Below are 13,099 nucleotides of genomic sequence, written 5' to 3'. Positions count from 1 at the left end.
TATTTTTAAAAAAATCTGCACATTTACAAACTTGTGTCATTGAAACTCATGCTGTTCCAGGGTCAGCTCTGTTTTCGTGTGTGTCAGTCGCTCAGTCGTGTCCAACTCTTTGCGACCCTGTGGACTGTAGCCTGTCAGTCACTCAGTCGTGTCCGACTCTCTGTGACTCCATGGACTGAAGCCTGTCAGTCACTCAGTCGTGTCCAACTCTTTGTGACCCCGTGGACTGTAGCCTGTCAGTCTCCTCTGTCCATCCGATTCTCCAGGCAAGGATACTGGAGGGGGTTGCCATTCCCTTTTCCAGGGGATCTTCCCGACCCAGGCATCGAACCTGGGTCTCCTGCATTGCAGGCAGATTCTTTACCACCTGAGCCCCCAGGGAAGCCCCCAACCCTGTTCAGTTCTATGCCATTTTATCTCAGTGTAGACTCATGCAACCACCACCACGGTCAGGATTCAAACAGCTGCATCAGTGCTGCTCCCCTGCCCAGGCACAGCCATCTCCCTCCCTCCTCTGCTAACTCCTGGCGATGGTGATCAATTCCTGGTCAATGAACAATTACTGATCCTCATGTGCAAGCCACCATGCCAAGACCGGGAGGATCTTGACATAGATATAAATGAAATAAACAGGAAAGCCCAGTGGTTACGAGTACAGGCGGGAACCAGACTAACCGGGTTCAGCTCTTGGGTGTGCCGCTTACCAGCTCTGTGACCTTTGGCAAAGCACATAAGCTCTGTATGTCAGTTTCTTTGTGATAAAATGAGGCTAATGACAGAACCTTCCGGGGTTGTGGAAATTCAGGGAGCTGATATTTGTAGAGCAGGTAGGAAGCGCCTGGTGTGAACAGATGTTTGTTAAGACGTAAGAACTCAGCGGCTGGTGGGGAGTTCACAGAATTCTCTGGTGAGCCTGGGTTAGGTGGTGTAATACATCGTTGGGAACACGGCACAGTGGGAGCACGCAGGAAGCAGCAGTTCCTTCTGGCACTGGAAAGCCAAGATAGGTTTCCCAGGAAAGAGAACACGCGGGTTGGGCTTTGAAGTGTAAGACTTTGCCAGAAGTAAAAGGGACTGGACAATGTTTCAGGCCTATAAACAATGTGTGGCCCTGAGGCATGAGAAGGCGAGGGCCATCCAGGGCGAAGTTGAGAGGGTTAGAACCAGAGGAGACTCTGAGGAGACAAGAGTGGGGGTGTGGGTCGAGGGAGACGAAGAGAAGGAAGACACAGATGCAGCCTGAGGGAAGGTCAGGGCCAGGTTTTGAGGTGAATTTGAATGCCAGGCTCTAGTGGGCACCCAGCTTTGCAATCCTGGAGAGGGGCAAAAGGGAGCAGAAAGGAGACCGTCTGCCTGTAAAACAGAGGTGCATAGGGAAGGGATTTGCGTGGAAGGGAAAGCTCTTTGCAAATTACAAAAACACAAGCCATGGTGATATATTATGAGTTGTCATTGTTCAGTCACTAAGTCATGTCTGACTCTTTGCAACCCCATGGACTGTAGCCTGCCAGGCTCTTCAGTCCATGGAATTTCCCAGGCAAGAATACTGTAGTGGGTTGCCATTCCCTTCTCCAGGGGACCTTTCTGACCCAGAGATCGAACCCGCATCTCTTGCACTGGCAGGTGGGGTTTTTGGGTGTGTTTTTTTTTTTTTTTTACCATCTGGGCCACCTGGGAAGCCCCTTAGCATGAGCACGGCCTAGTTAAAAACGAGCAGCAGCGACCACACTGCTTAGACAGGCTCACTATTCTTGTTAGATGCAGAAAACCTTGAGAGTCTGGGGCACAGGGATTAGAAGTGATCAGGCGCATTCATGCCAGAACCTGTTTTCTCACTGCTGGGGCGGGTTCTGCTCTAAGCCAGGTGTTCCCAATGCCCATCACCAGCAACCTCCAAGCAAAGCAGCTCCGCAGAGACTCTAGCAGCCCCCAGTGTCTGCCCCAGTCGTGGCCACCCTCAGCTTTGTCTCAGTGAGCCCATGGCATTCATCTGATCGTCCAGCCACGTGCCTTCTTCAGGCTCAGGACATCCTGCTCCCCTTTACCCTCCTCCGCCTTGGGCGGTGCTGTCCTCCTGGTTGCTTCCTGGGGCCCTGACCTCCCGTGTTTGCAGGGACTGTGAGCTCCTGACCCGGGGCCCATTCACATTTCTGCCTTTCACGACTGCACCGTTGCCTCTGGTCCCAGGACTTCCAATGACCTGCTGCCCTGTACTCCCGGGGAGGCAGGGAGGCCAAGAATGAATTCCCCCGTGTTTCTGCTTTGAAAACGTTTCTCGGTCAACCACCTTCTCCTGGTTATTTTCCTCATTATAGAGGAGGAGGAAGGAAGGACAGATAATGCTTATTTCATGTGTTTAAACTAACTGTGGGAGAAGGAAATGGCAACCCACTCCAGTGTTCTTGCCTGGAGAATCCCAGGGATGGGGGAGCCTGGTGGGCTGCCGTCTACGGGGTTGCACAGAGTCGGACATGACTGAAGCGACGCAGCAGCAGCAAACTAACTGTATGGTTAACTCCACATAAACTAAAAAAAAAAAAAAAAGATCAATTATATTCTTTAGTAGCATCAGGCCTCTTCCTTTTTGTTGTCATTCTATCAAGGAGAAGAAAAGAGGTTGGAATAAATGGCTCTTCCTAAAAGGGTACAGGAGGGGGTTTACAGTTTGGCTCTGAAAACTAATGACAACCCCCTTCCCTACCCCAAAAGGAAACCCTTCCCTCTAAATGAGGTTATGTACGTGAACTTGCCTAAAGATCATGAAGATGGCTTATACCAAGACTTAGAAATAAATATTTCCAAGTACCCCAAAATAGAAATTTTTTGCCCTCCCAATAAAGAGCAGTACCCCTTCTCTGTCTTCTTCCTTTGAAGCTTCTCTGTGAAAGATGGAACTCTTCACAGCATATATTATAGAAACACTCCCTTCTCAACCAAACACATCAAGATACACTCCCAAGCCTTCTTAGACTAAATTCACTTACAGTAACTAAATCAAACATCCCTGTAAATTAACAAACAAAACCATACCATTTTTGAAAAGCCATAAAACAGCAAGGCAAGATTATTATTGAAGGAAAAATGGAAAGAATAAGAAAAAAAAAAAAGAAAGGGAACTTCAATTTCCCGAATGTCATAGCCCAAGCCTAACAAATTCAATTATTTACGTATTTAGAAAATGCAAACATCTTCTTCCTTCAATCTGTATTTTCACTTTTGGCCAAAGGATTATTAATAACATCACAAACTCTAAAAAAAGAAAAAGAGAGAGAAAATGCCAACATCTTCAATTCCTTAAGCCTCAGAGCAAATCCTTTTATACAATTAGACCTCATATTTTCCCAAGTTTTGTGCAAGGGTGGCAGCCAGTCTATGGGTAATTCAGTCTTTGCTCTTCTGACCTTCACCCAGGCAGAGGGCAACCAGAGAGAAAATACAACATAAATGATGGCAGGGAAGGATGATTTCTTCTTAATTTAATGAGATAGGATAACCTAATATTAAGAGATTAATTCTGCACTACAGCAGACACCTCAGTAAAGGACCAAAGGTCCTTCCCCCACAAAGACCCCATATCACCCCACTTTCCCCACTCCCATCCCCAGGATGGTTCAGTTGACTTTGTTTTTGCAGATCTACCAAGTGTCTCAAACTCTAATGTGAATAAGAATCACCTGAGAGGCTTGTTACACTTTCTAGATGCCTCTCTGGACCCGCCAATTAAAACGTCTGGGAATGGGGCCAGAAAGCTACATTTTAAACAAATTCCCAAAGAAATTCTGATCCAAGGGGTTTCAGCAAAGGCTCCTTGAAAAACACAAGGTCAAAAGAGACAATAAAGTTGGGACACATGGGCGTGGGCAGCAGGCGAGCTGAGGCTTCAGAGAAAAGGACCAGACCTGGGAAGTCTCCTCTCCGGGTCAGGGAGCTTGGTTTTTATCACACAGGCAGGCAGGAGCACCGCAGAGTTTCAGCAGGGCTGTGACACAAAAGCAATGCCTCTCCCTTAACCTTCAGCTCACAGATGTGTGATACTGGCTCCATGAAGGCCTTTCCTGACCCCACCCCCAGTCCGAGTCCAGCAGAGCTTTCTGCTCCTGTGTATCCTTCTAACCCACCACTGACCTCCCTGTGGAATGGACACTGTTCCTTCTCTTGTGGCATTGTTCTAATCCCCTCTCTGCCAGTAGGCTTCTGCACCAGGCCTGGCAGACAGTGTCCTATAAATGTTTAATCAGGCAGCTACTGTATTCCATTTACGACCATGTCACCAAACGGTGACTTTTCACAAATAAAGCCACTTAGTTGCCCTCTCTTTCTTGCTCACATGGCCCGGATTTCTAGCTGAAACTGGCCCCAACCTCTAAACCGCTTATTTACCTGAGGATATTGCTCTTACTGGAGTCAGAATGAAACACCAGAGGGCCTGGAATTTTGATCATGTTATCACAAAATTAACTCGCTCATTTGTCTATATTTTAGAATGGCCAGCCTTCCAAAGTTCACATGTATAGGTCAAGCACCTCAAAAGAATTTAAGGCGCAGGAAAAAAACATCCCAACAGGTGATTACAGCCTGAAGGCACGCGCTGTCCAGAGTCTTTTCAATCCTAAAAGCAAACACCTGGATTCGGTCCTGGACGGCCCCCCACCCCCACCCCCACGCACCTGTTTCAATTTGGCCATCGCCTCCCACTCGAGGGCAGATGGGAGGAGGACGCCATGAGAATTTTAAATTCTTAAATTCTTTCATAAAGAAGGCAAGACGTTCGGTGAAGGAAGAGTCACAAAGATCGCGCCTGTAGGATCTTTGTTCTGTGTCCTCCGCCCCACCCATTTTCGGCGAGTAAAAGTGGTCTCACGCCGGTGAAAACTGAGACCAAAGCTTTGAGCAGCACGCATGGCCGCCCCGCGTTCCGCCCGCTTCCCTGTGGCCTCCGGGGCTCCTGCAACTGTGTCCATCCGAGACGTGTAGACTTCGCCCTGTGGCCTGGCTTCTTCTAGCTCGGGGCTCTAGGGAACCTTCCAATCGGCACGGCGTCTTGGGGGCTTAGGCCTGGGGCTAGCTCAGTGGAGCAGTGGTTTGGGGCTCCCAGGATAAGTGACTCCCTAAGTCGCCTTCCTCGGTTCCCAAGGAAGGACTCCGTCTCCAAGGCGCAAGCCGCCACCAGAGCCCAGTGCCAAGGCCGGCCTTGGGAGATGGTGGGCGTTGGTGAGCGCTGCAGACTCCCGGACGCGCGCCCTGGAGGCGGGCTGTCGCCCACGCCCCACGTGCATCGCCCCCCGGCCCAGGGAGCGGCCGCACCCGCCCCTCTCGGCCGCGGCGGGGGCGGGCAGCTGCGTGGCCCCCGGGCCTCGCGCCCTGCAGCTGCCCCGCGCGCCGCCCTCCCGGGCGGGCCTCGCGAACGCACACCTGCCCGCGCGCGAGGCTTCTTTAGGCGGCGGGCAGGCGGGCGGCCCCGTGCGGGAGTCCAGGCCATGGAGCCCACCCGGGAGCGCGGCCCGGAGTTGCGGGGTGAGTGCGCGGGAGCCCGGGGGCCCAGCAGCCAGGCCTCTAGAGCTCGGGAGGGTCGGGGCTGGGAGCTGAGGGGGACTCGAGGGGGTGTCGCGGGCCAGGGAGCCCTCCCCACAGCACCCTTCCGTTTTGGGGTTCTGATCTGTCTACACGCAGAGAAGGAAAGCAGGGTTGAGGCTCTGCTGTTCTAGGTTCCAAGACCCATCACCTTTTTTACCAGGATCTATCACCCTGATTTGTTGTTCTTCAGTTGCTCAGTCGTGTCCGACTCTTTGCGACCCCATGAACTGTAGTCCACCAGGCTGTTCTGTCCATGGAATTCTCCAGGGAAGGATACTCTAGGCAAAAGAGTGCCATGCCCTTCTCCAGTGCGTCTTCCTGACTGAGGGTTGGAACGGGGCTCTTGCATTGGCAGGCGGATTCTTTACCGCTGAGCCACTTTAGGAAAGTTATCAAGGTGATCCATTGCCTTTAGTGACCATCTACTGTGTACCAGATTTGCTAGGCTCCAGTGCTCCAGAAATACTGTAAAACCAGTGTGTCCCTTCTTCCGCATTTCCCCATCCGGCCACTCGGCTTAGTTATGGAGTAGAAGCCTGCAAACCCGGGTCACCAGCTTGTACGCTAGGGAACAATCTGGCAAAGCACCTTAGCCTGTGACCTACATCTTTCTTTACATGTTGTTAGAAAGCGGTTCCTTAAGCTAGTCAGTCTCATGCAACTTTCATTAAAAAAAAAAAAAAAAAAAAACAGAAAAACTCGCTCTTGGAAACTTCCCTGATGGTCTAGAGGTTAAGATTTGGCACTTCCAATGCAGGGGGCCTGGGTAGACCCCTAGTGGAGGAACCAAGATCCCACATGCTGTGGGGGCCAAAACAAAACACCAGTGAGCATCCACTGAAAAATATTCAAAAAAAAATTTTTTTAATAAAAATATTCTAGTTTTGTAAGAAATAACACAACAGCTCCTTGACCTGAGAGAGTTCTGGAGGTTATGAATAAGCTGGGAGGGAAATGAGGGGCAGGTTGGTGACCCTCGGAAGGGCTCCGTCTAGTGAACAAGAGCCCTGCACTGTGAGTTTAGGCAAGTCACTGAACTCTGGCATCCTCATTTCTTCATCTGTTAGAGGGAGAGATGCCTATGCCTTCCTCACAGGGATTAAATGCAGACCGGACTGATCTCTGAAAGGTGCTTAGCACCATGCCCAGGACCTGGTAAACTCCTGATGAATCATAGCTCAGAAAAGGACAGACAAGCTGAAGGCTGAGGGATGGGAATGTACAGTGCTCGTCAGGTCACCCTTCCATACCTGTAAAAGGGGGGCTGGCCTGGGCCCCAGGCCCTTGGCTGAGGTCCCGCTTTGCAGGGAGGGGATGAGGGTGTGTATAGGGGTGAGGAGAGAGCCAGTTCTGTGGGAGATGAGGGTAGACATTCCTGTTAGCTCCCCTTTGATGTTCTTGTCTGGGCCCCTCGACACCACTCAGTCCTGCCGTGTTCCTGCTCAGCCGTGATGCTGTGTCCGGAGCAGGACCAGGATCCAGTCTGATCAGCTGCAGAGTCCAATCTCAAACTCACAATCCAGGTGTCTAGGAGAAAACTGGGAACTCCCAGGGAGTAAGTTCCCCTCAAATTAGGATTCCTCCCCCACCATCTAGGTTCACGAGCTCAGACCCCTCATGGTGGCATCTGCGTGCTTTTGCTTTTCCAAGCTACGTATGTACGTATGTGTTAGCTCAGTCGTGTCCGACTCTTTGTTACCCCGTGGACTGTAGCCTGCCAGGCTTCTCTGTCCATGGAATTCTCCAGGCAAGGAGGATTCCCTCCTTTGATCCTCACGGTAGCCAAGTTAGGAAGGTACGCCTGGAACTGTTACCGCGTTTGTTAAGTAGACAAGTGAAAGCTTAAGGTCAAACAGGACACCAGTTGCAGACCAGGAAGCAGCGCATCCTCCTGGGCCAGGCTCTTCCTTCTCCTGGGCTGAGTCGGGGTGCTGGCTCTCCACAGGCCAGGGGGGTGTCCCTGCTGCCAGGCTGGAGGAGGAGGAGGAAGCCCTGCAGAGGTCAGCCCCCCACACTCAGGATGCCCCAGGCAAGGACGTGCCTATTTCCTGCACCATCTACGGGGAGAAGCGGCCGTCAGAGGCCCCTGGGGAAGGGACTGGGCCTATGAAAGCCTGCCAGCGCCCCAGCCCAGGAGCTCTCCACAAAGACAGGAGCCTGGCCTCGCCTAGACCCCAGCCTCAAGGGCAAGGGCCTCCCTTTCCTGGGACAGAGGGCAGGCTGGGGAAGAGGCCCTACTCTCCAGCCGCCGGCGAGCAGAAGAAGCCTAGGGATGTGGGTCCGGCCTCGACGGCATCTCCCAGCAGCGCTAACCCGGCTCGGGCCACATACAACCCAGGGCCTTGTGGGTTAGGCCGGGGGTCCTGCCATGTGGCCAACCTCCTCAACACACTGGCCCAGAAGAACCAAAACCTGGACCAGGAGAAGAAGTCCCCGGAAGTGACCTGCCAGGTCCGGAAGAAGACTCGCACCCTGTACCGCTCGGGTAAGTCCCTGAGGTGAGAGGAAACCAGAGGGACCTGGTGTCAATCTCTGGGAACGTGGCCCCAGGAGACGGGAGTGCAGTTAGCTTATGCATCACCTTGGCTGGAACGTCTCTTGACCTCTGCAAGGCCATGACTTCTGACCCTAAGAGGGAAAGTTTGCGTTTTCTTATCAGAACATGGAAGAAACAGGAAAGTAACCCACCACGCAGCTCCCTGCCACAAAGCCCAAGCCAGAGGAGGCCCCAGCCCACTGGGGGAACTTAGCCACCAGGCTGTGGGAGGCCCTTGGGTTGGGGACAGTGGTCCCGCCTGAAAGGCGTGTGTTTCTCCTCTGCTTCCTCATTACTGGTGTTCATCCTCAAAGCCAGTGTTTTCTTCTTCTAGACCAGCTGGAGGAGCTAGAAAGGCTCTTCCAAGATGACCACTATCCAGACAGCGATAAGCGCCGGGAGATTGCCCAGACAGTGGGGGTCACCCCCCAGCGCATCATGGTAAAGGGTGCTGACTCCCCCGGTCTAGGATTGGAGGGGAGCCCACGTGCCGGGACTCTGGGGGAGCTTAGCAAGTACTCAGCAGCTCCCCAACAGGGGCTGGAGTGAGGCCTCAGCCAGGGCTGTGTTCTTGCCTGTTTCCACCCAGCCTTGGCCTTAGATGACGCAGGGAGGTGACTCAGACCCCATCTAGATGAACCCTTCATACCAGTCTGAGTGGTGCAGGGACCTCCTCAGTCACAGCCATCATGGGCCAGCAGGCCCGAGCCTCAGGCTCTGCCCTGTTCCTCAAGCTCTTCAGGTGTCTCTTCCCCTACAGGTGTGGTTCCAGAATCGCCGGGCCAAGTGGCGAAAAATGAATGGGAAGGAGAGTAAGGACGCACCTGCCGGTCCCGCCCTTACCCCAGCCCCCGCCAGCAACCAATGCAGGTAAGACTTTCTCCTCTTCCTGGCCCCTTCCCGTGGGCAGGACGTGGGGTCTAAGCTGGGATCCTGGGGTCTAGAAGGGGGAAGGTGCTGGAAGGCTGGGCACATGATGGGGCATGTGTGTGTGAGTCGCTTAGCCAAGTTCACCTCTCTGCAACCCGAAGGGCTGTAACCTACCAGGCTCCTCTGTCCGTGGGATGTCCCAGGCAAGAATACTGGAACGGGAGGCCATTCCCTTCTCATGGGCTCTTCCTGACCCAGGGATCGAACCTGGGTCTCCCACGTCTCAGGTGGCTTCTGTACGGTCTGAGCCAGAGTTGTTGGCTAATATTTAGAGGGATTTGGACCAGGTGGGATTGGGACTTGCCAGTGGAGAAGGTAATGGCACCCCACTCCAGTAACTCTTGCCTGGAAAATCCCATGGACGGAGGAACCTGGTGGGTGTCTGTGTCTGGTGTCTGGTGGGAGCCTGGTGCAGTCCATCGGGTCGCTAAGAGTCGGACATGACTGTGCGACTTCACTTTCACTTTTCACTTTCACACATTGGAGAAGGAAATGGCAACCCACTGTTCTTGCCTTGAGAATCCCAGAGACGGGGGAGCCTGGTGGGCGGCCACCTATGGGGTCGCACAGAGTCGGACACGACTGAAGCGACTTAGCAGCAGCAGCAGTGCCTTGTAGGGAGACAGAGCTTGAACGTGTGGGTCCCTTTCCCTACATGGAAGCCCCATTCATAGACCAGGGACCCCTTGACCTGCAGTCTCTGATCTGTCTGCCTCCAGCTCTGTGGCCGAGCTGCCACCTACTGAGTCCACGATGCTGGAGCCTGGGACCCTCCCTCAGGATTCCCTTCCAGGTGAGCCGACCCCCTTCTGAGGGTTGTCTGGGGAAGACAGCAAAGTCAAAGGGCTCTATCTTGGAAGACCTGAGAGTGGCCAGAGCTCTCCATGGTTTTGTTCAGTGGAGCCCCTTCGGGGAGCCCAAGCCTCTTGCACTCTAACCCCCTCCAGCACTGCCAAGGCTGCGTCCCCTCCCCGTTTTCTTACTCTCACAACCCCCCGTGGACTTCTGTTCCCAGAGCCGTCCATGCTGCTGACATCTGACCAGACTCTGGGCCCAAACCTGCAGAATGAGGGCCCCCAGAGAAGGCCTGTGACCCCCCCACTCTTCAGCCCCCCACCTGTCCGAAGAGCCAACCTTCCCTTTCCCCTCGGCCCTGTGCATGCCCCCCAGCTGATGCCACTGCTGCTGGACACCCTGGGCAGTGACAGCAGCCACAAGGATGGCCCTTGTGGGTTGTGGGGAACAAGGTACTTGTCTGCCACTTCACGGGGGGCCGTATTGAGCTATCCCGGGGGAGGCACAGACGGAGGAAAGATGGATGGAGCTTGGGAGGTGAGAGGGTAAGTGAGAGATGGGGTTTCCCCACCCCCCCAGACAAGAATACTAGAGTGGGTTGCAGTTCCATCCTCCAGGGGATCTTCCTGACCCAGGGATCGAACCTGGGTCTCCTGAATTACAGACAGAATCTACCTTCTGAGCCACCAGGGAAGCCCTGAGAGAAGCAAGGAGTTAGTAAATGTAGTGAGGGTTAAAGGGTGAGGGGATGGGGAGGGAAAGGATCAGGACATCACAGCTGTAGAGGAGAAGAGGGTGAGAAGCTGAAGCAGGAAGAGGAGGAAGCAGCAGGCCTGGGGTTTGTGGAGAGGCAGGTGGTGGGGGAGGGCGTGGTAGGAATGAAACCATTGGAGCCTCAGGAAGTTCTTCTCTGTCCCCACAGCATCACTCCACCCCCTGCCTGCTCATACTTAGAGGATCTGGAACTCCAGGAGTACCAACCCAGCAGCAGCCAGCCAGGATCGTTCCCCTTCTCCCAGGGGCCACAGACCCAGTTCTTCCAACACCCACAGCCCCAGTTTCCATACCTGCACCCCTTCCCTTTGCCCAGCTCGCTGACTCCACCACTGCCCGAAGACCCTCTCTTTGCCTTGTCCTGTGGCCCCGGCGGGGGCTCATCCCAGGGCTATTTCCCAGGCCCTCCGTCGGGGCCCGTCCTGCTGCAGCCGCCGGCCGGGAATGTGGGTGAGTCGGGGCTGGAAGAGAAGGCCCCCCCAACCCCAGTGTTTGAGGAGGGTGAGAGGGGAGAGATCCCCAAGACGGGGCTATCTTGGTGAAGCTCTTCGTCCTCCAGTTTCCTGGAGGTTTCAGAGCAGAGTAAGAGAGAGCTTTGGGTGTGTGTTAGTTGCTTAGTTGTGTCCTACTCTTTGCAACCCCAGAGACTGTAGCCCACCAGGCCCCTCCGTCCATGGGATTCTCCAGGCAAGAACACTGGAGTGGGTTACCATTTCCGTCTCCAAAAGGAACTATAGAAAGAAAGAAAGTGAAGTCGCTCAGTCGTGTCCGACTCTTTGCGACACCGTAGACTGTAGCCTACCAGGCTTCTCCATCCATGGAGTTGTCCAGGCAAGAGTACTGGAGTGGGTTGCCATTTCCTTCTCCGAGAGAGAGAGCTTTGGAGGGAGGCAAAGCCAAGCATGGAGTCCAGCTCAGTCATCACTAGTTCTGAGCTTCCTGGATTCTGAAGTGGGAATAGTATTGCCATCTCTTTGAGGGCTTGGTGAGGACTAGGAATGACGGGCGTGAAACACTCGGTGCAGAGTAGATGGCAGCTAAAGGGAGTGTCCAAGGGGCCACCGGGACCCCGGATATGCTGGAGTTATCGTCCTAGGAGACTCAGGAGAAGAAGAGGGAGAAAGACTCTGGTTCCCGGGCTCCTTCCACATGTGTGAGGGGGCCCCAGCCCGACCTGCAGTGTGCTCTGGGTCGCTGTGCCCCAACCCCAGGCCCTTGAATCATGGGGGGCGGGTGCCTGGTCCTGAGGGGAGACCCACTCTGGGGTCCTGACCCGTGTCTCTGTGGAGCAGGGAGGGGCTCTGTTGCAGAGACCGCGCTGGGGCCCCTTCATGCCGTGCGCTCTGTGCTGTGTGCTTTGGCCCCACAGGTACGGTGCCCTGGGCCGACCCCTGCCTGCCAGACTTGCCATTCCCCAGTGCCTTCTGCCCGCAGTCTCTGGGGGGCCCCCCGGGAGGGGATGGCTGCTTCCTGGACCTGTTTGCCGCCCCCTACGCACAGGCTTCAGGTAGGCCGCCTTCCCCGGGCCTCACCCAGATGCCCGAGAGCACCCCACCTGCAGCAGGAAAAGCCCCGCTCAGCCAGGCCCAGGAGGAACCACCGGCTGCCCCCAGGGAGCAGCCCCCAGCCCCCGAGGAAGAAGACAAGAGTGGCCATGGCCCCTAGTCGTGGAGCCGAAGAACCAAGAGGCTGTCCTGCCGGAGACGGCTGGAGCACCCAGAGGAGACAGGGCTCGAAGTTGAAGGAAAGACTGGACTCCAGGGCTCATTTTGCCAAATGCTGACTTGAGGAGGAGGAGGCCTGGACCACCCGTCCTTCCCCCACAGCTCCAAATGGTGGTCCTGGAGAAATGGAGTGGGGCCGTGTCGCCTCTGACGGTTGCTTCCGTTTATGTTATTTGCTCTCCTTGCTACACAGCCGCTCCAGTGGCCACCATAAGCAGTAAACTGCCTCCTCTTGGGTTTCTCTCTCTGTAGTAACGTGTCTCCCTTCTCACGCTAGTGAAGACCCCCCCTGCCCTTCATTGCCACCCACTCAGCTGGGCAGCTGTGTACTGAGAGGCTCAGGAGGGACTGACCCTCTGGGGCAGGATCGTGTGGAGCCTGGCATCCTTCTGGGCCCCATCTCTCCTGCTGGGCAAGGAATGGGGCCTCCTGGGCCTTGTCTTTAGTCCTATCTTTAAACCATGTTCTCGTCTCAAACCCAGAAGTGAGCCTGAACAAACCTGAGCCTGGGACTTTTTCTGCAATTTGGGCCCTGCAGGGATGGAAGCTCTCAGCCCGTGAAGAATCTGCCTGCAAGGCAGGAGACCAGGGTTCGATCCCTGGGTAGGGAAGATTTCCCCCAGAGAAGGGAATGGCAACCCACTCCAGTATTCTTGCCTGGAGAATCCCATGGACAGAGGAGCCTGGTGGGCTACAGTCCAGGAATTTGCAAAGTGTTGGACATGACTGATGCAACTAACTCTTAACTAGGGATAGGATGATGAGA

At 54.5% G+C, this 13,099-nt stretch overlaps 1 protein-coding gene across 1 annotated transcript; it reads left to right on the top strand.

Annotated features, from left to right (window-relative positions):
• Nucleotides 1–7,588: 7,588 nt before the first annotated feature.
• On the top strand, nt 7,589–12,576 carry NOBOX (NOBOX oogenesis homeobox). The gene is made up of 7 exons (XM_061415010.1): nt 7,589–8,059; nt 8,445–8,551; nt 8,871–8,980; nt 9,760–9,833; nt 10,056–10,287; nt 10,758–11,059; nt 11,979–12,576. Exons 1-7 carry the CDS (start codon nt 7,681–7,683, stop codon nt 12,272–12,274), a joined length of 1,500 nt encoding a protein of 499 aa, XP_061270994.1. The 5' UTR covers nt 7,589–7,680; the 3' UTR covers nt 12,275–12,576.
• The last annotated feature ends 523 nt before the right edge of the window (nt 12,577–13,099 follow it).

This window comes from Bos javanicus, chromosome 4, assembly GCF_032452875.1.
Source record: "Bos javanicus breed banteng chromosome 4, ARS-OSU_banteng_1.0, whole genome shotgun sequence".
Classification (NCBI taxonomy): Eukaryota; Metazoa; Chordata; class Mammalia; order Artiodactyla; family Bovidae; genus Bos; species Bos javanicus.
This window is presented reverse-complemented; position numbering and strand designations above follow the sequence as displayed.

Bases quoted from the DNA above. Each gene is read 5' to 3' on its own strand.
- NOBOX (XM_061415010.1), top strand. From the start codon at position 7,681: ATGAAAGCCTGCCAGCGCCCCAGCCCAGGAGCTCTCCACAAAGACAGG. The intron at 8,060-8,444 runs GTAAGTCCCTGA...TTCTTCTTCTAG, and splicing joins TCGCACCCTGTACCGCTCGG to ACCAGCTGGAGGAGCTAGAA. The intron at 10,288-10,757 runs GTACTTGTCTGC...CTGTCCCCACAG, and splicing joins TGTGGGTTGTGGGGAACAAG to CATCACTCCACCCCCTGCCT.